We start from the raw sequence: 24,609 nt of genomic DNA, 5'->3' as shown, positions 1-24,609 counted from the left end.
GGCAAAGGAAATGAACAGAAACTTTTCAAAAGAAGACAGAATAATGTCCAACAAACATATAAAAAAATGCTCAACATCTCTAATCATTAGAGAAATGCAAATCAAAACCACAATGAGATATCACCTAACTCCAATGAGAATGGCCTCTATCAAAAAATCCCCAAACAACAAATGCTGGCGAGGATATGGAGAGACAGGAACACTCTTACACTGCTGGTGGGACCGCAAATTGTGCAACCTCTGTGGAAAAGAATTTGGAGATACCTCAAAGAGCTAAAAATAGAAATACCATTCGATCCAGCAATAGCACTATTAGACATCTACCCAAAAGAGCAAAAGACATTCTATAATAAAGACATCTGCACCCGAATGTTTATGGCAGCACAATTCACTATTGCAGGGATGTGGAAACAACCCAAGTGCCCGTCACTTCATGAATAGATGATTAAAATTTGGTATATGTATAGAATGGAATACTACTCAATCACAAGAAAAGACAGTGATCTAGCACCTCTTATGTTTGCCTGGATAGAGCTTCAGCCCATTATCCAAAGTGAGGTATCACAAGATTGGACGAATAGTCTCCACATGTACTGGCCATCAAATTGGCACTGACTGATCAACACTATGTTCCTCACATGGTAGTAATATTCTCCAGGGATTAGGGGGTGGGGGTGAGGGGTAAACTCACAACAAATAGATGCGGTGAGCATTGTAGAGGAGAAGGGCATGCCTTTAATCCTCGCTTGGATGAGGCAAAGACATAAAATGTAACCAAAATGTTTGTACCCTCATAATATCCTGAAGTAAAAATAAAAAAAAATAATAAGTGGGCCTTGGAATCTCTGGGTTTATCATTTCCATATCCAACTTTTTTTTTTTGAATCTTTTTTTTTTATTTCAGCATATTATGGGGGTACAGATGTTTAGGTTACTTGTGTTGCCCTTGGTTCCCCCCTCCCCAAGTCCGTGTTTCAAATATGTCCATCCTTCGGGTAGTGCACATGGCACTCCTTGTGTATACAAATACCCGTCCCCTCCATATCCAACTTTGATTTCCATAATCTCCAGAATGATTAATAAAATCTTGCTAAAAGAGGTTTACATTTGGCATTTGCTCAGAGCATGGGAGCTTTTTTCAACTTTATTGAAGCATGTTTTACATATGATATGTCATCTATTTCAAGTATACAATTTAAAAATTTTTTAGTAAATTTACCAAGTGTGCCACTAACTACCATAAATCAGTTTTAGAACACTGTCATTGCCCCAAAAAGATCTGACTTGAGATGGAGATTATATATATATGATTCTTGGAAAAACTCTCGTTTAAAAGATGAAGACTGCATAAAAATTGAACTATGGTTTACACAGTTTAACATCCCACCTCTCTCTCCATGTACAGTCAGAGTCCACTGTCCCAGAAGAAGAGAGGGAGTATGTTATCTCAGGTCTTGTTAATTCTTTCAAGGCATTGAAAATAATGTAAATTAAATTAAATTTATTGAGCTGCCACACTGTCAGGCCCAGAAGAGAACTCAAAGGCAAATCAGGCACAGTTCCTAAGCTCCAGGAACAACCAGTTTAGAAAAAGAAGTTTGATATACACATCAGAGTCATAAAATAGGGCAGGAAATACGAGGACTCTAAAAAAAGGAAGAGAAATTGTTGATGAGTTTACTTATAGATGAAGGGAATCAGGGATAATTTCTGCAGCAAGGGTATTTGAACTGGGCCAAATTTCATCTAATTCTTTCATTTACTGATGTAGTTCACCAATATATGGTCACTGAGTACCTCTATAGAACTAGCATCTGTGCTTGAATTAGGAATGGTCCCTGTCTTCACAGAATGCACAGCCAAATGTAATGACTTTATTTCAGCAGTTCACGAGATATCCCAAATATTTATATTATGAATTTAAATGGTGGAGTATTTTTGTTTGTTCTTACATTTCTCTTCCCTATTTGAATTTGATATACTAAAGATAAAGATCACATTCTTAAGCACATCTATATTCTTAGGTCTTGGTATTTCCTATCCCACAATATGTGATTAATGAATATTTGTTTAATGAATAATTTATTCATTTAATTTTTTCCACTATATCAACCATTGGCACACCTATTGGTTTTGGGAGAGAGGGAGGTAAAGGGGAGAAGGCAAATTATTTCACTCTAATAAAATCTCTGGGGTGTTATTATTAATATATTTGTAATGAAGGGCCAACAGAGGACCTAAGCCAAGAGAGATAATGAAATAATCAAAAGGGTTTAAAAGGGTCTTCTTGCAGCAGAGATTAACTTCCAGAATGGTGGTGTAAGAAGCATAACATACTCTCTCCCTATCAAAACAACCACTTAACTGTTCAAATTTCTTTTTGTAATTCTTAACTACTAAAAGTTATTTTTAACAATATTGATTCTACCGATCCATGAGCATGGTAGGGATTTCCATCTGTGCACATCGTCTACAATTTCTTTTCTCAGTGTTTCGTAGTTCTTGCTATAAATATCTCTCAACTCCTTCGTTAAATATATTCCTAAATATTTAAATTTCTTTGATGCTATTGTGGAAGGTGTTGCGTCTTTGAGTTGATTTTCGGCTTGACTGAGCGAGGCAAATGCATTTCATGTAACCAAAATGTTCGTACCCCCATAATATCCTGAATTAAAAAAATAAATAGAAAAAAAGTTATTTTTAAAAACAACCATTTAAAGTCTCTGGAAATTGTCCTATGGGCATACAACAAATGGAGACACATGTATTCAAAAGAATCCACTAAATCTTGGTAACAACAATGAGAGTCTGTGGCATTTAAGCCATGACCTCCTCAAATTCCCACCTTCCAACTCAGTGTTATGTAAGCTCTACTCCAAGAGTGTGTCATCAAGAAGATGTGTTTCCTCTCCACCTAACTCCCAGTCTACAGCTATGATTTCACCTTGGGAGAGGCAAGCCACCAGCACCTCTGACCACCCCCTGCTCAATATTGGAGAAGCTCTATTCTGGGTAGGTGCTGCCAAGAGTACAAGTCTTCCTTTCCCCACCCAGACTTTATTCATAGGATGAAAGCTCTATACTATGCATGGTGGTCTAACAGTACTGGACCCCAGATGCCCTCATCCCCACTCTCTCATAGGACAGAGGTTTCAGGCCAAGACAGTCAAGTCAAGACGACCTGAGCTACTGACCCTCACCAGAGCTTGACTCACAGAGCAGAGGTAACACTCTGGGAAAAGTGGGCCACCGTCTCTGACTCCAGTTCCAGTACAGAGATTCTGTTCATGGAGAAAGTTAGGCACTAAGAACAAATAACTCTGCAACACTACATATGCCTGGGTGTGGATCTCTGAATTTAATCTAATTCAAGTTTGCTGAACTCATTAGATGTGTAACGAAATTTTTCATCAGATTTGGGAAGTTTTTAGTCATTATTTCTTCAAATGTTTTTTCTACACCTTTTCTCTCTCCTCTCTCTGCTACTCTCATTATGTGTATGTTGGTGCACTTAATGGTGTCCTACATTTCTGAGGTTCTGTTCATTTTTCTTCATTCTTCTCTCTGTTCTTCAGATTGCATAATCTTTATCAATTTATCTTCAAATTCACCAATTTTTTCTTCTGCCAGTTCAAATCTATTGTTGAACCCCTCTAGTGAATTTTTCATTTTAGTTCCTATACTTTTCACCTACAGATGAAATATATTTTCAACAGATTGTGGGGAAGTTCATGCCAAAGGGTAATGTCAAAAACAACAGAGATTTTGGTGGCAAGCAATTATGAGGGGGCTGGTAGGGCCAGGAAACTTACAGCAATAAGAAAATCAATAGACCAGCTAGATGGTTAGAAGAAAGAATTAGGGGGAAAAGATAGCTAAGAAGAATCCACCATAAGTCAGAACAGCCTTAAAGACCAGCAATACCTTGCCCCTGAAAAAGGGATATATTTTAATTGGATCAGACTGTGGACCAATTTTTGCCCCAGGAAAAATAGAGCAATCTACTAGCAATTAGTACTGAGTAACAGCTGTATCTGATACCAATAGAGGCAGAACTGTCAGGTGCTCAGGGATACTCTGTGTATGCCCAAGGCAGCTCTTTCTCAGGAGAAACATCAAAGTTACAAACTATGGGGGAAACAGACTTCAGTTAACTAGTCCATCCATCAATAAATAAATAACCGAGCAACAAGAACAAGCCCTAGAGGAGGAAGGGAATCAGAATCCATAACTACTAGAATATTTTATCTAAAAATATTCAGTTTTCAACAAAACTTATAAGACATGCAAAGAAACAGGAAACTGTGACCCATACACCAGAACAACAACAAAAAAGCAGATGATAGAAATTAGACCAAATGTTGGACTTAGCACACAAGATTTTATAGCAGCTATACACATGTGAATAAAGAGTTAAAGGAAAGTATGTTTAAAGAAGTAAGGGAAGGCATGATGACAATATCTCATCGAATAAAATAATATAAATAAAGACATAGAAATTATAAAAAAGAACCTAATGGAAATTCTGGAGATGAAAAGCATAGGAACTAAAATGAAAAATTCATTAGAATTAGAAATATAGGATATAGAAATATAGAATAAAATATACAGATATGAATTTAATGAAATAAGTGTAAGTCTTGTTGATACAGAAATATATAAAACAGTGTTGAAAGACATTAAAGATGATTGAAATAAATGGGGAAACATTACATATTGGTTCATCAGAAGACTTAATATTGTTCACATGGCAATATTCTCCACATTGATCTACAGATTCAATGCAATAACTATCAAAATCTCAGCTGATTTTTTTTCAGAAATTAATGAGATGATCCTAAAATTCATATGGAAATGCAAGGGACCTAGTATAGCCAAAACAATCTTGAAAAAGAACAAAGTCAGAGAGCTCACATTTCATGATTTCAAAACTTACTACAAAGGTATATTAATGAAGACTGTTGTACTGGCACAAGTATAGACATATTGATCAACGAAATGTAATTGAAAGTCCAGAAATAAACTCTTACATTTATGGTCAATTGATTTTTGACAAGGGTGCCAAGACTATAAAATGGGGGAAAAAACAATCTTTTCAACAAACAGTGCTGGGAATGTTTAAATTAGAAACATCTACTAAAACTAACTCAAAATGGATCAATGTAACAGCCCAAACTATAAAACTCTTAGAATAAAACATAGGAGTAAATCTGACTTATGCCTGACTTTGTGTTAGACAATCGTTTCTTAGATACATACTATGGACTGAATGTGCCCTCCCAAAATTCATATATTGCAATCCTAATCCTCAATGTGATGCTATTAAGAGGTGGGGCCTTTGGGACCTAATTAGGTCGTGAAGGTGGAGTCCTCAGGAATGGGATTAGTGCCCTTATAAAAAGATACTAGAGAGTTTGCTTTCTCTCTTTCTCTCTCTCTGCTATGTGAGGATATAACAAGAAGACAGTCATTTGAAAACCAGGAAGTGGGCCATCAGCAGACATTGGATCTGCCAGAACCCTGATCTTGACTTCCAGCTTTCAGAACTGTGTGAAATATATTTCTCTTGTTTAAGCCACTCAGTCTATGGTTGTTATAGCAGCCCAGACTGACTAAGAAAATATAACACCAAAAGCAGAGCAACAATAATTAAAAGAAAGAAAGAAAAACCCAGATAAATCAGACTTCATCAAAATTAAAAGCCTTTATGCTATAAATAATAACATCAAGAAAGTAAAAAGAGTGGTTACCAGAGGCTGAGGGGGTGGAGTGTGAACAAGGAAAGGGGAAATGTTAGTCAAAGGGTACAAAGTTTCAGTTAGAAAGGAGAAATAAGTTATGCTGATCTATTGCACAGCATGGTGACTGTAGTTAATAATTATGTATTACATATTTCAAAATTACTAAAAGAGTGGTTTCTAAATGTTCTCACCACAAAGAAATGATAATTGCGTGAGGTTATGGATGTGTTAATTAGCCTTATTTGATCATTCCACAATGTATACATGTATTAAATATTACATTGTATCCCACAAATCTATGTTATTTGTCAATTAAAAATAAAATAAAATTTAAAAAGTACAAACAGAAGGTGAAAAGCCTATAGGATGGGAGAAAATATTTGTAAACCACATATCTAAAAAGGGACTTGGGTCCCGAATATACAAAGAATCCCTACAATTCAATAATAAAAAGACAAAAAAAATTGATTTAAGAATGGGCAAAGATCTAAATAGACATTTCTCCAAAAAAGATATACAGATATCCAATAAGCACATAAAAAGATGCTCAACATCATTAGTCATAAGGGTTGGGGGGGGGGAAAGGAGGTTTTCTGGCAGTGGTGCAGAGGTTAGACTGGATGGAGAAAGACTAGAGACAGAGATTCAATTCTTTTGATAAATGCCCATGTTCCTGACATCATTCTAGCCCCATGGATAGAGCATTATATAAGACAGACATAGACATGGTCCTTGTTCTCATAGAGCTTAAAAATCTCCAGAGAAAGATAGATATTGAATAAACAATCAGAAGAGTGATAAATGTTTTAAAGGCAAAATAGAATATATTATAGGAGCATGTGACAGAGGCTCTTGAACTAGTTTGGGAAAAGTACAACAGGGAATAATTACATGAAGAAGGGATGTTTAAATTGGATCCTGAAAGCAGAACAGGAAGTAATTAGGCAAAGAGCCATAGAGAAAGAACATTACAGGTGGATGGGCCAGTGCATATACAAGTTAGGGAGAAAATCTATGACTCACAGAAAGAACTATCAGAAAGCCAGTGTGAGTAGAGCATAGACAGCAAGGGAAGATGGATATGAGATAGGTTGAAAAAGCAGCCAGAACCCAGATTATCTAGGATCTTACAGTTCATGTTAAAAATTTGAACTAAACTACTGAGAAGCCATTCAATGGGTCATGTCCATGGACATGAAAATCACTTAATATGGTGGCAGCAGTGGAGTGGAAAAGATAATTATGGACCAAGCTTATCTACAGTTGAGGGAAGTTTCCAAAAAGTCAACAGAAGACAGCAATAAGGGGTTGCAGGGGGTTGTATAGGCTGATGGCATAAAGCTCAAAACATGTCATTTTATATGATGCCTTTTTATACAAGGGAGAGGAAAGAATGGTCTCAAAGTAGCAATCTGCCAACCCAGCTGAACCTAGAGGTGGTATTCAGTGAAGAAGTCACTCTGTCTTTGGTCAGGAACCACAGGACCAGTGAAGAGGTGAGGGGGACACATCATTAGGAGGAAGCAGGGACTTCCCCTGTAGCCACTATAATGTCACTGTAATGCTGTGGCAGCTGTGTGAGCAGGATAGAGGGTCTGGAGAGCCATTCACCTCACATTTTGTACCCCTTAGTTAAAGAAGCTGTTGAATTTCCTGAGACATGCTGATAGTTCGAACTAGAGCTATGGCAGCAGAGATAAGGAAGGGACAGATTCTAAGGATATTGAGTTGTAGCCTTGATCATAGTTGGTGGTAGTATGTGATGAATGACTAAAATGGAGAAGGTCAATAGGACAGGTTTCTGGCTGGGCAATTGGAGTGATGGTGATGCATTCACTTAACTAGGAAACCCAGGAATGGAGCAGGTGTGTAGTAGTTTTAGAGTTGGCTTCTGCAGCTTTAGATAAATCAGACATATGACTCCTTCTTTTTTTTTTTTTAGCAGAGGGAGAACTCAGGGTCACAATTCCTGGCATCTTTGTTCCCAGGCCCTTTTCCACCCAAGGCTGAGGTTTAGAATGGATGGGTTACTTGCATCAGCAGGCAAACTGGAAGCTCCTCAGTCAGATGCTGAGAGGACGTATCTGCCTCCAATTAATTTGGACTCTTTTTGGAAGGAATAGCAAAAATTATGCCAAGAGAATGGTGACTTGTGAAGTGGCCTGCTGGAAGGGAGCCAAAACCACTAAGCTTGTTTAATTTAGAGTGTCTGATCAGGACACGGTTTGGTGCCGATGGGAGTACACAGAACTCTTCTGAGAGGTGGATTAGGGGCTGATAATTGAGATTACTAACTTCCAACAATTACTCAATTTAAAACTCGGCCAAAAAGATGTAATTATTTTTCATTCATTTGCTTGGTCATGTGGCCAGCTGAAACTCCATGATGTTTTACTTCAAAGAGTAAGAAAGAAAAAAGGAGAAAGAACAGAGAGAATAGAAGGAGACTAGCTTATTTTGAAGTTATGCTGGTCAGAACTGTGCTGCCCTTCTTTTGCCTCTTTTGGGCAGAATTGCCTTCTGTTCCTTACTTTCCTGCCCACAAGGTCATCAGTTTCCTTCCAGTTACTTTCCAACATCATGGCTTTTCCACGCAAGTCACACAAGGACTGTAGTAGAATCTGCCAGACTTCATACCTTAAATTCTGCTAGATCTCCTTATATTTGTCCACTCTGATCCTCTCCCTCCTCACTCTCACTGTCTTTTTCTGATTATATCATGTTCTCCATTCTCTTTACTTTGGCTTCATGATTCAGCTTCCTCTTACCTTTTTTTTTCTTCTTCTTCTTCTTTTTTGATTCTTAATTTGGTTTAGATTCTGAAAATCTTTCCAAATAGGGCATTTAGAATCCCCACTCTATCCCTAGTCCGGGAGTCAAAGGCCTGTTGAGTTGAGTCAATCTCACAAGTAGGGGCTGGAGTCCCAGTATAGGTTTCTATCACCTGGGGCCCTCATTGTAGAGTCCCACCAAACATGACCCTTCAGCACACGAACTCCTTTTTCTAAATTTTTCTTTTGTCATATGGTTCTCACTCACCTGTCACAGAATTGAACTAGCCATTGGGTAAAATTTTATATGTGATCCTTTTATATGCGATTCTTATTGACAAGATGGAAAAATGGGGGCAGGGGCTACATCTTGTTTATAAATCTCTGACAGCACATGGTACATAAGAGATACTAAAAAAACTGAACTGCATTCGATTTAATTGAATTGATTTGGAGGCAGGTGAAATCTTGATTTATTTAGGTGACTTAAGCTACAGGGATTAGTAGCATAACCAAACCCAGGGATTGATATAAAATTGATGTAAAAATGTCAATTTATGGTTAAGTCTCTGGCAATATGCATGAGTCTCTGTTCATTGTCTTAGATTTTCCTGTCAAACATTTGTATTTAAATTAATCCTTAAAAAGTACATACTTTAAAATTTCTAAGTGAAGTCACATTAATACTGCAGATAAGAAAATTCAAGAATCAAAATTATCACAGCAGGCTAGAACGAAGGACTAAAACCAACAAGTTGAAATGTAGCAGGGTAAGTATAAGGACTCATAATGACACTTTTAAAATTTGCTATAAGCTAACATAGCAAATATGGTATCCTGGATTGAATCTTGGAGCAGAAAAAGGATATCAGTGAAAAAAACTGGTGAAATCTGAATACAGGCCTCTATTTTAGTTAATAGAAATGAAGCAATGTTAATTTCTTACTTTTCAACAAATCCTCCACAGTTGTGTAAGATATTAACATTAGGGGAAATGGAGTGAAGGGTATATGGGAACTCTCTATATTATATTTTCAACTTTTCTATAAATCTAAAATTATTTTAAAATAAGGTTTATTAAAAAGAGAATATCATAGAAATAAAAATAACTTTATTTAAAGAATAGCAACAAAAAAAAATCTACTACAAGAGGGACTGGCTACCAAAAGAAGCTAACATAAATTCTGGCTGCATTTCTAGAGATCTAGCATCCAATGAGCAAGAGAGGTAATAGTCCCATTCTGCATGGGATGCTTAGATCCCTTATGGAGTTTTATATTCAGTTATAGCATCTTAAGAAGAAAATTACTCATGTCCAAAGAAGAACAACAAAGAAGATAAGACATCTGAAACCACAGAATATGAAGAAATATAGAATTATACAGGGATAAGGGAAGGGGGTGGGTTAGTTTGGAGAAGGAAAGATTCTTGAGGGGGCTGTGGTCGCTGTCTTGATATCTTTGCAGGCCTATCTGGGAGCTAAGAGAGCAAGTACTTGCAAGGTGGGCCCAGAGGGTGGAGCTAGAATCAAAGAGAGGAAGTTACAGGGAGGGAGTTCTTTTGGGGATGGTAGGACTTTCTTGTTATTGGGATGGGGCCCTAATTGCCTCAAAGGTCTGTGAGCAGAGGCTGAAAAGTCAAATTTCTGGACTGTTAAAAGAAAATACTGGTTTTTACAGTTTCAGTCTTTGTCCATAGGAGATGGCTAATATATTTGCTAAATTTGAATGAAACCTCTGTAGTCTTTGCCAACTTTAGACATTGCTGTGAGGTGTTAAGATCAGAGAGGCCAGCTTTTCTAGGTGTTTCTATGACATTTTCACTACTATACACAAGGTCTTGGTGTTAAAGTTTTCCTCCTGGTGCTCTTGGCTAATAAATATCTCTACCTGTGGAAAGAAAAGCCAACTGGACAGACAGGCAGCAGTTAACTTGACTTCTAGTCAGGAGTGTCAGCTGCCACCAGCAGGGGCAGCCTAGAGATATAAAGGTTAAGTGCCCCAGTGATCATATTCCCTCCTGCCTGGATCCTCACTTCCCTCAAGACAGAGTCCAAATTCTTTAGCTTGGCATTTAAGGCCCTCCTGACTTGATCTCTACCTATCTCTCTTGCTTCTCCTGCCACCACCCCTCCTGCTCTTCTTAGGCTGATCCTGTGCCCCTTGTAACACGGAACCACGCAACATGGTTGGGACACACCATAGTATCTCAGCCTCTACACATGTTTGATACTGAATTCAAGATGCCTCATTCCTTAAGACTTCATTCCCTCCCTTGTGTCCCTTCTCTGCCTGCTACTTATATTATATCAGGTCTCTTATCATTATTATTAGTTTTTATATCTGCATTGCCCACCACATTGTATGCTTTTCAGGAATAGGGTATGCTTTGTATTAATCTTTCTATCCCAACAACGTAGAGCCTGACAGGCAGAAAATGCTCACCAGATATTTGCAGTGTTAAAGAATGGCTTTGTAACAATTCACTAAATGGATATATATGTGAATAGAATATTTTCCTATCCAGGGCTGGTCTAGAGCCCACTCTTTGGCTTCCAATTCCAGTTGCATGATGTAGCCAAATTAATCTCATTAAATCTTAGTTTTTAAAAATGCAAATGGGAGAAGGTAATACTTACATATCTCAGAACTTAAATGCTACCTTCTAAGTGAAACTTTCCTCGCAAAACTGATCTTATTTCCTGATTTAATTATTCCAATATTGTTGTCTCTTCTTACTATAATGTAAGTATCCCCAGTCTAGAAAATGCTAGTCACATGGTATGTATTCAGTAATAATACTAACCATATAATAGAGGTGTTGTGAGGATAAAGTGACATTATATGTTTATATATTAGTATATATAAAAGTCATAGTGCTGGGCCTGGCACATGCTAAGCACTCAATAACTGCTAGCCATTATTATAAAATAAAAGTCAGGTTAAGAGGTAACATTACAATAGGCTGATGTGTGATTCAGACAGAATCATACAATTGAAATGCCATGAACATTTGAACCATAATTTATGTTGGAACTGGAAGAGATGTATGAAACAATCTCATCTGACTTTCTGAGGATCATAGAGGGGAAGTTCTTTTTCCAAGATCACAGAGCTAACCAGTGGCAGAGCTAGACAATATTATTTTTATATAAATGATTATCTGATGATTCCCTAAAATATATTATCGGATATTTTCTTTATTAAACACTTCCTTTTGGCAAGTATCCTAAGTATAGGAATGGCTTTCTACATCTAATTCTTTCAGTACATACACACACATACACCAAGTTATGTGGCCATCTAATTAGTTCAATGACATGAAAATAATTGCATGTTTTATTGTGTCTAACAGTAAAAGGGCTATATGATTTAAAAATTAATGTTTGTCAGTTGAAATCCACTTCTGCTTATGTCAGAATGAAAAGATTGGTAAATCTTTTCATTGACACAAAAAATTGACACAAATAACCATATCTATGCTTTGGAAATTGACCCAAAGTATATAACAATCTCAAAATTATTATGTTCAAAAAACTGCTGAACTTCAGGTAAAAATGATGGAAATCTGTGATGCTCTGGCCTGGGCTACTCCACCTTCCCCTCAGCTTGGTGAATGCAGGGTTCTGTTAGGGCAGGACAGTTTGTGAGGAGTGGCAGCTTCTCTGCTAAGGTGAAAGGGACTCACTTGATTTGGAGAGCTGGGCAGCGCCCACACCCAGCAGCATTATCTGTGGAAATGCTCATCGCAGAAGTGCAATAATGAGGAGGGCTGACAGTTGCATAGTTGGGACAAGCATATTCCTGGACAAGACTGGGTGCAGGCTCAGTGGAGACCAGAAAAGGCCCAAGTCAGCCACATTCTTCTGACCAACCTTGAGATTACACAAATGCACATAGGAAACACAACATGAAAGGGAAAGTAAAAGCCAGGGAAGACTTGAAAACTCCTCAAAGTTTGAGTAACAAAATAAAATGTCATCTTGGATGACATAACTAGTACCAGTAGCACCTATGATCATGGTGATTAATAGTTCCAGCACTAAAAATTCAACATTTACCTCCTTCCTGCTCTCCCTAAGATCTGGATGTTGGCGTGTTTAGCCTTCCCACTGGTAATTATCCACACTCCAAATTGAAATAAGGATTAACTAGTTATAGTGGTCCCTTCAGACACAAGCCATATTAAACAGCCTGGTAACTGAGAATTGTCCTGTCTGCAAAAGTATGCCAGAAAGCCTTAAAATCTCCAGTATCTGCTACAAAGCCCAGAACAGAGGATTCAGCCAACTCACAGAGCTTCCCTAATCTAGTTCAGCTGACATAGGTATACCTTGAACTTTCATTAAATTTACTTTCTAAAGATGCTGCTTTGGATAGGGTGAAGCCCTTTCTCAAAAATCTATTTGGGCATTACTGTGTCCATCACGGGGCCAGGACATGGTGGTAGAAGTCAAAGTCATGTTTAAGTCTTGGCTCTGATATGAACTAGTCATGTGGACTTAGTGAAATAATTTATCTTTTTAGCCTTAGATTATTTATCCCCTAAACTGGTACAACAGCTCTGCCTATTCCACAAAGCTATTATAAGAAAAAAGATAGGATAGTCTATATAAAGTAATGGATCCAGTGTCTGTGCATTGAATATGAATAAAAGATATAGCCAATATGACAATCAAGGCTTTCCAGAGTTTTTCCTAGATCTTCCTGTCTGTCCTAATCTTCCAGTAGCCCCGATATGAATTCCCTGTTCCAGTGAAACCAGACTTCCAACCAACTACCACCAGGCAATGACTCTAGCCTTTCCTGCTTTTTGGGCTACCTTATTCCCAACTCTATATTCAGTAATTCCACCCATCTTTCAAGACTTAGCTTAAAGGCCAGCTTCTCTATTGTGTTTTTCTGATCATTAACTCTTTAAACAACTCAAAATATACTTAGTTACAAACTTTAAAAAATAGCTATTTGGACATGTCTTTTTCCTCTGGTATGGAATACATTTCTGGAAGTATACCAAGACTTATATAACCTTGTTATATATCCCCACAGTAACTCTCATGGGTCTCAAGTAGGATAGAAGTCTCAAATTATTATTTTTCTGAGGAATTCCTTAAAGAATAATTTGAAAACTTCTATTCAAGTCCAATTTTCTCACTTTATAGGTGAAAAAATTGTCTCCCAAAACAGAATGTAGCATTCAAAGTTTTACAAGTGGTTTCATGTTAGAGCTAGAAGCAGAATTTAGGCTTCCTGTGGCAGAGACTTCAGGCTGTCCTCCAACATCAGTTCTCCTCCATAGCTATAGGACTACCAATTTTTAGCTTGAACATGGTCACTTAGAAAAAAAATTCATTGCTTATCCTTCCTCAGTTAAATGTGGATATGAGTTCTATCAAATTACAGTGCCACAAAAATGCTTCTTATCCTTTCCCTACCATTTCTTTATCCTGCTGCCTGGAGTGTGGATGTAATTCCATATTGAATCATGAGGTTGAGGGCCACACTGCAAGAATGACAGAGCAGATAGCTGACAGAACTGACTCCCTGAGGCTTTCAAGGAGTAGAGCTATAATATTACTTATAGATTGCCTACATCTAGACTTTTACATATAAAATAAATAAACCTCTATCTTGTTTAAGTTGCTGTGATTTTATTTATTATGTTATTTTATTTTTATTTCAGAATATTATAGGGCTACAAATTTTTTCGTACATGAATTGTTTGTCTACAGTTTGAGTCAAAGTTATAAGGGTGCTAATCACCCAGATAGTGTGCATTGTACCTGGTAGGTATAATTTTACCCATCCCCTCCAGCTCCCTCCTATCTGCTTGATTTCCGTTGAGTTTTACTTCCATATGTTCACATGAGTGCTAATCGATTACTTCCAATTTAATAGCAAGTACATGTAGTGTGTGTTTTTCCATTCCTGTGATACTTCACTTAGGAGAATGGTCTCCAGTTCCATTTAGGTTGTTAGAAAAGGTATTAATTCATTTTTTATGGCTGAGTAGTATTCCGTGGTATACTTATAACACATTTTATTAATCCACTCATGAATTGATGGGCACTTGTCATCTGATCTTTGACAAAGCAAATAACAATATACACTGGGGAAAAAAATCCCTATTCAATAAGTGGTGCTGGGAAAATTGGATAGCCACATGTAGAAGATTGAAATCGGAACCTTATCTCTCACAACTCACAAAATTAATTCAAGATGGATAACAGACTTAAACCTAAGACATGTAAGTAGCTGTTACTTTAGATATCTATTATTTTGAATATCTATTATTGGAAATTTAACTGATCCTATTATTAAATAGTTCTCTTATCAGCTTTCTGTTGTTCTCAGCTTTTCATACTGCTTCCAGATATATCTTAATTCATTCTTTCATTCATTCAGTCATTCATACAATGTGCACCTACATTCTATCTGGCATAAATCTAGAAGGGGTCTGAGGTTGACACAGAAATGAAATATACAGATATTGCCTTAAAAGTCACAAGTATTGAATGAATTTCCTATTCTCTTAAGTCATATCACAATTCATATGTGTAGCAAACATTTATCTCATAATTTCTCTGATGGCCCCATCTTCAAATAATCTCATTGACTCTGGTAATATATCGTGGTTAGACCATTTGTACATAATATTTTCTATTTTCCTTTACATCCTCTCTCTCCACTTTTTTTTTTTTTTTTTTTTTGCTTTGAGAGGCTGATTTGTACAGATTACATCAATGTGCTGCCTTGCCCTTTGGCTTCTCATTGGGTTGGCCACTAGAAACCCCATCAGGAGATTAGAAGAAAGTAGGAGAATGAGGTCTATGTATTCTTATTTCTCAGCTCCGTCTCTGAGGGGTTATCTCAGGCTAACTGTATACCTTAACTGAAGGTCACCATTCCCTTCAAGATGGCCCACTATCCAACTCTCTACTATTAGGTTCTGGTAACCAATCCCTCCCTTCACACCCTTCCCAGGGGGCTGTTATTATCCCATGGGAACTTCACTATATCTTGTGGTTTCCCTACGCACTGCCCACACCTTGTAAATAGCCCATTTATTAAACCTTCCTAATTTGAGGCTGCCATCTGTTTCGTACTAGCATGCTGACTGATACACCATGTGTCACAATTTTTAGTTCAAAATATATAGGCACTGCATACAAATGGCACCTACCAGAAGCACTGTTGGGAAGGAGGTTGGAGTAGAGGAAAGATATTTAGTGAAATCTTAGTGCATAGAGAATCTCAGACTATAAGAATAACATCATGACCAGGTTTGGCTCTCACGTACCTAAGCTGTACACAGGCCTTCTTTATTTCTTTCTTTTTTGGGGTATCCCAGAATTATTTAGAGCTTAGGGATTCACTTTTATGTGGAACTCACATTCATTAGGCAGAGTCCATTTATCTATCAACACATATCAGAACCCCAAGTATAGTATCTTCTGCCAATTCCACCAGTATCTTCACTTGGAACCAGAGCCTGTTCAATAGCCTATTTTAGGGGCACAATCTATACTTATTAAAGGGTGAAACATAAACCAAATTATCACCTGCTTATTCTGTATTAGCAACCAAAGTATTGCTGACAACTAAGAGCAACACCTATGAATCCAGTATGGAGAACAACTACAGATTCTGGTTTGGACAGAGATGGGAGGCAAGATGTTCAAGTCCTAATGTCCAGAACCTGTGAATATGTTACCAGACATTACAAAAGGGCTTTTACAGATGTGATTTGGGGGAGATTAATCTGGGACCCAACATAATCACAAAGATCCTTATAAGGAGGGAGGCAAGAGAGTGTAGAGGGATACAGCATGAGACTCAACCATCTGTTGATGGCTTTCATGATGGAAGGGAACCACAAATCAGAGCATGCAAGCAGACCTCAGAAGGTAGAAAAGGCAGAGTAATGAATTCTCCCTTAGAGTCTCCAGAAGGAACACAGTTCTGCTGATGACTTTAGTCCAGTGAGATTCATTTTGGACTTCTAACCTCCAGAATTATAAAATAATAAATTTGTGTTGTTTTAAGCTACCAAGTTTGTGGTCATTTGTCACATCAGCAATAGGAAAATAATATGGAATGGAAGATTGAATCTTCATGCTGACAGAACTAAACCTGGAGCAGGGAAGAAGGGTTGGGAACTGATGGATGGCAAAGACGGAACTCACTGGTCAGTACAGCCAAACTGCACACTACTTGCTAACCTGTACTGCAGGCAAGTTGGATTCACTCGGAAACAAATTTATTCTTCATTTCAGAGACTCACAGTCATAAAATGCTTTCACACCTTTTGTAACACCCAGTAGAAGTCTTCTTTTCTCTCAGAGTTTTGGGGACTCACCAGAACTTTTGTATATTTTACAGAGCTTTATCAACTTCATTCAGAAAGACAACCAGCTGTCTCATATCTTATTCTGTGACTTCCTACCACCCACTGTAGCAATGAATCACACAATAAAAACAATATTTTAAAGAATTATTAAATAACTATTAATTATATAATAATTATTTATACTATATTATTTGATAAAAATTTATTAAACTATTACAAGTTCCAGATCATATAATCTGCAAAGCACCAATATTCATTATTTGTAGTCTACAAAAACCCATTGCTAAGTCCCTACCCTACGGTTGCCTGTTTCTCAATGGGCATTCCAAATTTGGCACAGGTCTTACCACGCTCTGGCCCAGCTGCTCCCGAAAGAAGTAATCCAGGTTTCTCTTTTGCAGGCTGTCAAGGTAATGCTGGAAGCGCGTGTATGTATACGGGTAGCAGTAAGCAAACTGGTAAATATCTTCTTCTCGATCAAAACAAAAGGCAAAGGACATCACGTAATTCTTCCTATGGTCTGGGCAACGGTAGTAGTAAACATTTTTAGGTGGCAGCCTTTGCCTGGAAGATACAAACAAAGAAATTTAAGCATATTAGATAGTTGTTCAAACTTCAAAATGTAATAAATAGGAATGAACGCCTAAGAGAAAAACTGTTAGCATCAAGAATCCTGGGTAGTAGGGGTGGGACAACAATGACACAAATCACATAGACTCAAAAACAAGCTTGAATCTGGCAGTACTTTGTTCAAAATCCAGTGCTATTCTTTGCCAACTGTTTAGAAAGTGCAAAGTTAAGCAAAAATTAACAGATTTTATTCATTTATTTATCCTTATTTTAAGCACCTGTCATATGCCCAGACATCATATGCCTAGGTCTTGATATAAAATAATAAATGAGACAGGCAAGATCTCTGTCCTCATGGAGTATATATTCTAGTATGGAAGCAGTGAATAAAATACTTAAAATAAATAAAAAATATAGTTACAGACTCTAAAAATGCCTTGAGGGGAAATAAAGAGTGTGATGCCATAGAGATATAAATGAGGGATGCCTATTTTCCTGGGGAAGTTAAGTATTTTTATTATAAGACTAATTCAGAGCTTTTAAAATAAACTCATATGTTTTGTGAATATTCAAGGGAGGGAAAATATTCAAAATTTCTCTAAATTATTATTATTATTTTTTGACATAGCATCCCATAACACCTAATTTTCCACAAAAGCAATTTGGGAAATACTGCTTTAAAATAGGCTGTGTGAGCAATTTTGCTAAGCAATCATGCTCGTTCTTCAGTAAGTAAGACTGAGATGCAAACATGAGGAAAGGAAAAATGTTCCAGTCACAGCTCCCATAACTTCTTTACATTTTACAGAGTTACTGCACCCTCTCATGCTTTATGATATCAAACTCTTCACACTGTTTCCCTGCAGAGAATGCCTCTCATTTCTATCTCTTCAAATCCTGTTAACCCTACAACACCCATCTCAAACAGTGCCTTTTCTATGATCCTACATTGAAAATTCCAGATTAATTCAGCTCACACATTTTGTAGTAATTCTTGCCTTTTAATCAACTGCTTCACAAGTCTTGTCCACCGAAATAGGTTTGGAAGATCCTTAAAAGCAAGGATGCTTATAGGGAGTGCAGGAACTGTGGGTGGAGGATGCAAGTCTCACCTGCAGTGGCTTGGCATTCAATCGAGAAGAAAAGAAGCACAGGGGCTTATGGAGGAAAATGTGAGGAGGTAGGTATAGGAGATTGAGTCTGAGAAAAACAAGAATAGTGTTTGCTTCAGGTAGAATAGTCTAGAGACAGTTTTTTAAGAAATAGATCCAAGAGAATTATAACATGCTAGTGTTCATTGCAGAATCTTGTTTCTACCTTGGTGTCTTTCTGAGGCTAAGTGTCCAGGGTGGTAGGTGAGGCTATGGGATTCCTGTGGAAAAGCAGAGGTTTCATGGCACTGATGCTTGTACATATATTTGATTACATTAGATTTAATGACATATTCTAACATTTTATTACAGCAGGACAAAGTGGCCAAAGTGTTGGGCCATGAGGTATAATATGGGTAAGAATCTTAAAGCGCTGAGGAGGAGGACAGGATAGTAGATACCAAGCATAAGTAACAAAGGACCAGGGCTTTCCACACAAAAGTCAGTGTAGTATCAAAGGCTGTTTAGGGGTGTACTTAGGCCCACCAATAGAGTCCACTTACCTCCCACTCCCAAAGCCACTGTGAATAAAAATATAAGTAACAACAGTCTTCTTATAATGCAAATATAGCTTTAAGACAAATTCCATAGGCACTCCTCCTTATAACAAGATTGCTACCCTAAACCTTCTTATATTGAAATTACAAATTTCAATAAAAGTGAAATTATGGACAAACCAGTGATAAGGTAGAGAAATATGGCTTAGAAGGTACATGAGGAGTGAGGAGGAAACTTGCCTCCTCCTGTTCCTATATGTGGAATGTAGGTGAACGAGTACATCCTGAGAGGGTAATGGGGGAAGTAATGTCCTCCAAGAGAGTCAAGACTTAGCCTGTTGTTTTATTCAGCAAATATCTAAGAATCATATACCAAGCATAGATTGGTCAAGACAAGGGGTAAAGGAAGCGGTGGACTAAACAACTGAGGATCCAAGTGAATTTATTAATCATGGAGCTGAATTCCAAAGGAAAAAATAGAAAGTGGAAAGGTTTGGAGAGGGAAAGGAGCAGAGGAAAGTCAACATTAGAGAGAGAACAGACCAGTGTGGGCATAAGAGTATGGCCAGAATGTATGATGTTCTACATTTGTGACATGATTGAAGATGCAGCAATGTGAGGCTGGTAGAATTAGCAAGTCTCAGGGTTCCAGGTTTGTATTTGCAGAGAATGCCAGTGAAAGTGGTCTTGAGGTCTCCAGCCAATGGTCTGTGACAGTCACTTCAGGCTCTGACTCAAAGGTCTGAGTCTGAGTCTCTTATAGCCCTGGTGAGCATGTCTTCATATGCAGGTGTTTCCTACAGTCATAAGGTCCCTCAGTTTATGACCAATGTTTTCAACTCTTCATTTACCAGTATATCCAATCAGGATCCATGCTTTCGATTCAGTCACCCTCGTTTTCTCCTCTTCTAGTCAAGTTCAGCAACTTGACTTTGAGAGGCTGCCGTAGTCTCCACTGAATTTGATTATGTGCTATCAGGAGAATTCATCTACTGCCTGCAGCTGTTCCAGCTCCTCTCCCGGGTGGGTCAGGATGCCTAACCTGATTAGCAGACAGAGTGGAGGCAATGGGCCCTGGGGTAATCATTCAGGGAAGCTGAGATGCTGCTCAGAAGTTAGATTTTCCAGACTCTGACAACGATGCAAACAGAAATCTATTTGAGAAGGGCTCAGCAGGCCAAATTCATCAGGTTTTTAACTAATGCAAAGAATAAAGGCAAAAGGGGGTGGAACTAGGGAGGAAAAATATCTCTTTCATTTGTAACATACTTCAGGTTTTTCTCTTATTTTGCTTATTAAATTCTCAATATGTCTCAGGCATTTTGTTAAGTGTTTTATATGTATTATCATTTAATTCTCTCAATAAACTTATGAGCTAGGGGCTGTTAACATCCCCCTTACACAGATAAGAAAATTGAAGCCCAGAAAGGTAAAAAAATTCCCTGAGGTCATAAAGTTAGTAAGAGCCTGTATCAAACCTGGGCCAGTGTAGCTCCAAAGCCTGTGCTCATAATCCCTACAGTATCTTACCACCCTCCTTTTCCCCTCGTTACCCAACTCCTAGCCTTACCTTCTACTTCCAGAAAAATTTGATCTCACGATACTCTCTTGCTAAAAACTCTTCAAGCAACTCCCTATCCTCACAGTTCAGTTTGGTCCACAAGGTTCCCCATGATATCCTTGAGATTCTGCCATCATCATCCATTTCTCTCTCCTTGAACCCTATGCTTTATTCATATTGAACTACTCACAACTTCCTAACACTTCCTCCCCTGCAATCTTGCCTACTTGGTGAACTCCTACTTACAGATGTGGCATATTGTCAATTGTCAAAAAAGATTTAGATATTTCAAAAATGAAATAATCAATGAAGAAAAGGATGCATAAATAAGTGCTTATCCTTTAACACATCTCCTCTATAAAGTCCTTCCTGGATTTCAGTCTTCATTAATTTTTCTCTATTTTGACAAATGATGCAAAAAAGAGTTTTATCACCTGGTTTGTTTTGTTTCTTAACAATAATCGATAAAAGTAAATGGATATTTGGATATTTCTTCAAGAGAATGCAGGATTCTTAAAGACTTGAACTGTGTCACCTCTTTCCTCTCTTTCCCACTAGTGATGGCACTGAGAGGTCTCAAATAATATTTGCTTATTTAAAAAGCATTGACAAAAGGAAAAGAAGACTCATCCCAGAATACTATTGGTAGGTATCACAGGAAGGCAGATTCTAGTTCAGTATAAAGCAGGGACTCTAACATTCAGCTGAAGAAAAAGTAGAGAGGCCAGCCTTACAGAGAAGTACAAGCATGAGAATCCTTCGGGGACAAAATTCCTCTACTTGATGTTAGGTTAGACAAGGCAGCCACCTTCTGATTCCACTTAACACAGACAGTATGAGATATATTATACATGGAAACAATATAACAATAATGACAATAGTTATTATAGTACTATTTACTAATACGTCTGTAGCATTGACCATGTGCCAGACCATTCTAAGTGCTTTGTAATGTATTAACTCCTTTAATTCTTGCTCCGAAGTTATTCCTATTATCCCAATGACATCATGAAAATGAAGGTAATGTTAAGAACCCTTCTTCTTAAGAGAAGCAGGTTGTTTATGACTCCCTAGAAGACTCCAGAAAGGAAGTGATCCAATACCTGATCCTGCCAGAGACCCAGGAATATTCCAAGCCTGGGAGTGTAGGCTCTCAGGACTCAGAGACTAATGACAAGGCATTTTCTGAGTCTACTGTCCTGAGGATATCCACGTGAGGGAGGGAGGTCTGTAACTCACATCCTCAGATTCAGTCATGCATGCAGAGGTGGGTGAGGAAGCATAGACACACACACACATGCATGTATATATATACTCAACACATTGACAAACATACTCTATATACCTCTTTATTATAGCCTCTATTTCATTGTATCAATTTGAATATATGCCTTTCTTCACTATTATACTGAGCTCTTCTTGAGGGCAGGGACTAAATATTTTTCATCTCTGGTCCTCCAGAACCTATACAGAGCCTTGTACAGATAAGGTGCTCAAAAACACATATGAACTGAATAAGTATATTTGTGAATAAATAATTTCAGCCACACTAATGTGTGTACATTGTTCTTTCTTCAAGTGAATCTTCAAGTCATGTCCTGAATATATCATGTCCTCAAAAACTTGCTTGCCTTTTTAAATGTTGTTCCTTCTGCTTACAATTGCCTTTCCCATTCTTTTCTACATAGTGCATCCCAATATATTAGAAGTAAGGCTCAGCTCAAATGATATTTATTCTTGTAAGTCTTTGTCAGAAATTCCAGGATGAATTAATTGCTCTAAATACTAATTTCAGACATTGCTGTGTTTCTGATTTATCCCAAATCAACAGCTCTTAAAATATGTGGCCCTGAAGAGGAGCTCAATACATCTTTGTTGAATGAGTGAGTGAATTTATAATTTAATGAGTGAATAAATGATTCCCTTCCAGTCTATCATCCTCTCTGCCTTCTCTCCAAAACCCTCAGCTAAATTCCCAAAGCATCATTTTGGACATTACCAGAACACAAGAAAGAAGAAAATCCCAGGACCTAACAGAATGTATAAGGCTCTCTCTAAAACAGCAACATTCTCTATCCCTCCTTAGAAGCCCTGAAGGATAGGAGCCCTGATTTCCTTGCTAATCAAGCAGAAAATGTGGATGGAAATAGATGAGTTCCAACCCCAGTAGACACATACTTTTTCTTCAAATAAGCAGAAAAGGAAATAAAAAAGAATGAGTCTTTCCAGGCTGTAAGTCCTAAAGGAGGTATGCAAAACAAGGGCATCACAAAGTCACTCAGATACCACCAAAAGAAGTAACAGATATTAAGCACCTTCTGTACGCCAACAGCTATGTTACCTGTTCTATGTATGCTATTGCCTGACTGCCAAGGACATAGTCTTCTCACCATACCAAAGATGTGCTACCTCAAATTTATCCAAAAATTGTGGTTACACAGTCTCTTGTTTCACTCTTACTTCATCTACCCAGGAATAGGAAGAAAACTGGTATCCAGTTTCTTCAGAATATTTGAAATTGAGGCAAGATTTCATTCCTCTTCACTTCACGAAAGTAGCTAAATCTCTCATTTGTCATCTATGCCAACACATGTACTTTAGTCTACATTTGGCTGGAATGACTGGGCTTGATCACCTCGCTTGATCCAGGTGGCTCTCTCCTTTTCCTCTCTGATGTCTGGTACAGCCAGGCAAGGATGCCCAGGTTGTATCTACTCTCCCTAGGCAAACAGGACACACTCCTAATTCCAATCCTATCTTCCCCCAAATGATTATAATAGTTTCCTGTCACCAGCACATCTATTCTTAACTCTCTCTACGCACTTTGTCCCAGCTAATCTGCGAGTCACAAGGAGGGGGAGAAAGAGAAAGTGAAGGAGTACTCAGATACAGGCAATACGTTTTTATACCTTAGTGTCTAATCAGATTACCATCTCATCAGGGGCTGATGGGCACTAGGGGTGGGAGGAGAGACAGTGCTACACATTGCCAGTCAAATTCTTGATAACAAAAAGACACTGCTCAATTCTTAAACTTTTTGTTCTACACATTGTATTGTTTATTTTTCAGTTTATTTTATATGTCTGGGTTTTTTGTTTTGTTTTGTTTTGTTTTTTCTTTGTCTGTGCCTTCTGGAGAAGGACACCCACACACTGTGGTGGCAGCTGCTTCTATTAATTTCAAGCCATTAAAAAAATTAAAATTAAACCCAATTACTTGGGCTAGTTTAGAGCTAGGGAATAGCTTAGACTGATTATTCCCCCTAGTCATGGACAGCAATAATATTCCTAACTACAGGTGGCTGCTGGCAGAATACCAGTGCAGTCAGAAACTCCAGGGTCAGGCGCCTTGTGCAAGGAGAGGCTCCACATCATGTACTCTATCTTCTCCAATCCAGATTCCTGAGAGGTAGCATGAAGAGGATACTGGACAAGGAACTAGGAGTTGGATTCTAGTTCAAGTTCTTGCTGTACTCTTCCCCTCACTGTACCTCTGTGTACAATGTGGTTACTAAAAGTATCCTGTATCCCTCTTAGGGTTGTTGTGAAACTCTTATGCAAAAAGAACTGTGTTTTTAAACTGTCATTTGATCAGGTACGGGATGGTATATGAGGCAGTATTAGAATGCTGCCTGCTTTGGGATGGGGTGGTAGGCCATAGCTGCAATGGTTCAGGTTTGCACCGTACCCAAGTTACTTTGTTGCTACATCATGGGTGAAATAACAATAATGGTTCAGGTTGTGAAGTCATTAGACTGGAATCTCCTTGTAGTCACCTTGCATAGAACCTAGTGTAATGAAGGCACTCAATAAATATTTTGATTGTTTTGGGAGTCTTCTTCATAAATTCTTTGCCTAGGCCAATGTCTGTAAGAGTTTTCCCAACATTTTCTTCTAGAATTCTTAAGGTTTCACTCCTTAGGTTTAAGTCTGTTATCCATCGTGACTTGATTTTTGTGAGAGGTGAGAG

The 24,609-nt window shown here is 37.9% G+C and overlaps 1 protein-coding gene across 1 annotated transcript in view; it reads right to left on the bottom strand.

Moving 5' to 3' along the window:
• The window catches only part of AGBL4 (ATP/GTP binding protein-like 4), a 1,510,571-nt gene that overhangs the window by 494,635 nt on the left and 991,327 nt on the right, over positions 1 to 24,609 (bottom strand). Inside the window, exon 5 of the mRNA XM_012639488.1 lies at positions 17,209 to 17,425. Within this exon, the coding sequence (XP_012494942.1) occupies positions 17,209 to 17,425 (217 nt within the window). The remainder of the gene's footprint in view (positions 1 to 17,208; positions 17,426 to 24,609) is intronic.

This window comes from Propithecus coquereli, unplaced genomic scaffold (assembly GCF_000956105.1).
Source record: "Propithecus coquereli isolate 6110/MARCELLA unplaced genomic scaffold, Pcoq_1.0 Scaffold14, whole genome shotgun sequence".
NCBI classification, from domain to species: domain Eukaryota; kingdom Metazoa; phylum Chordata; class Mammalia; order Primates; family Indriidae; genus Propithecus; species Propithecus coquereli.
This window is presented reverse-complemented; position numbering and strand designations above follow the sequence as displayed.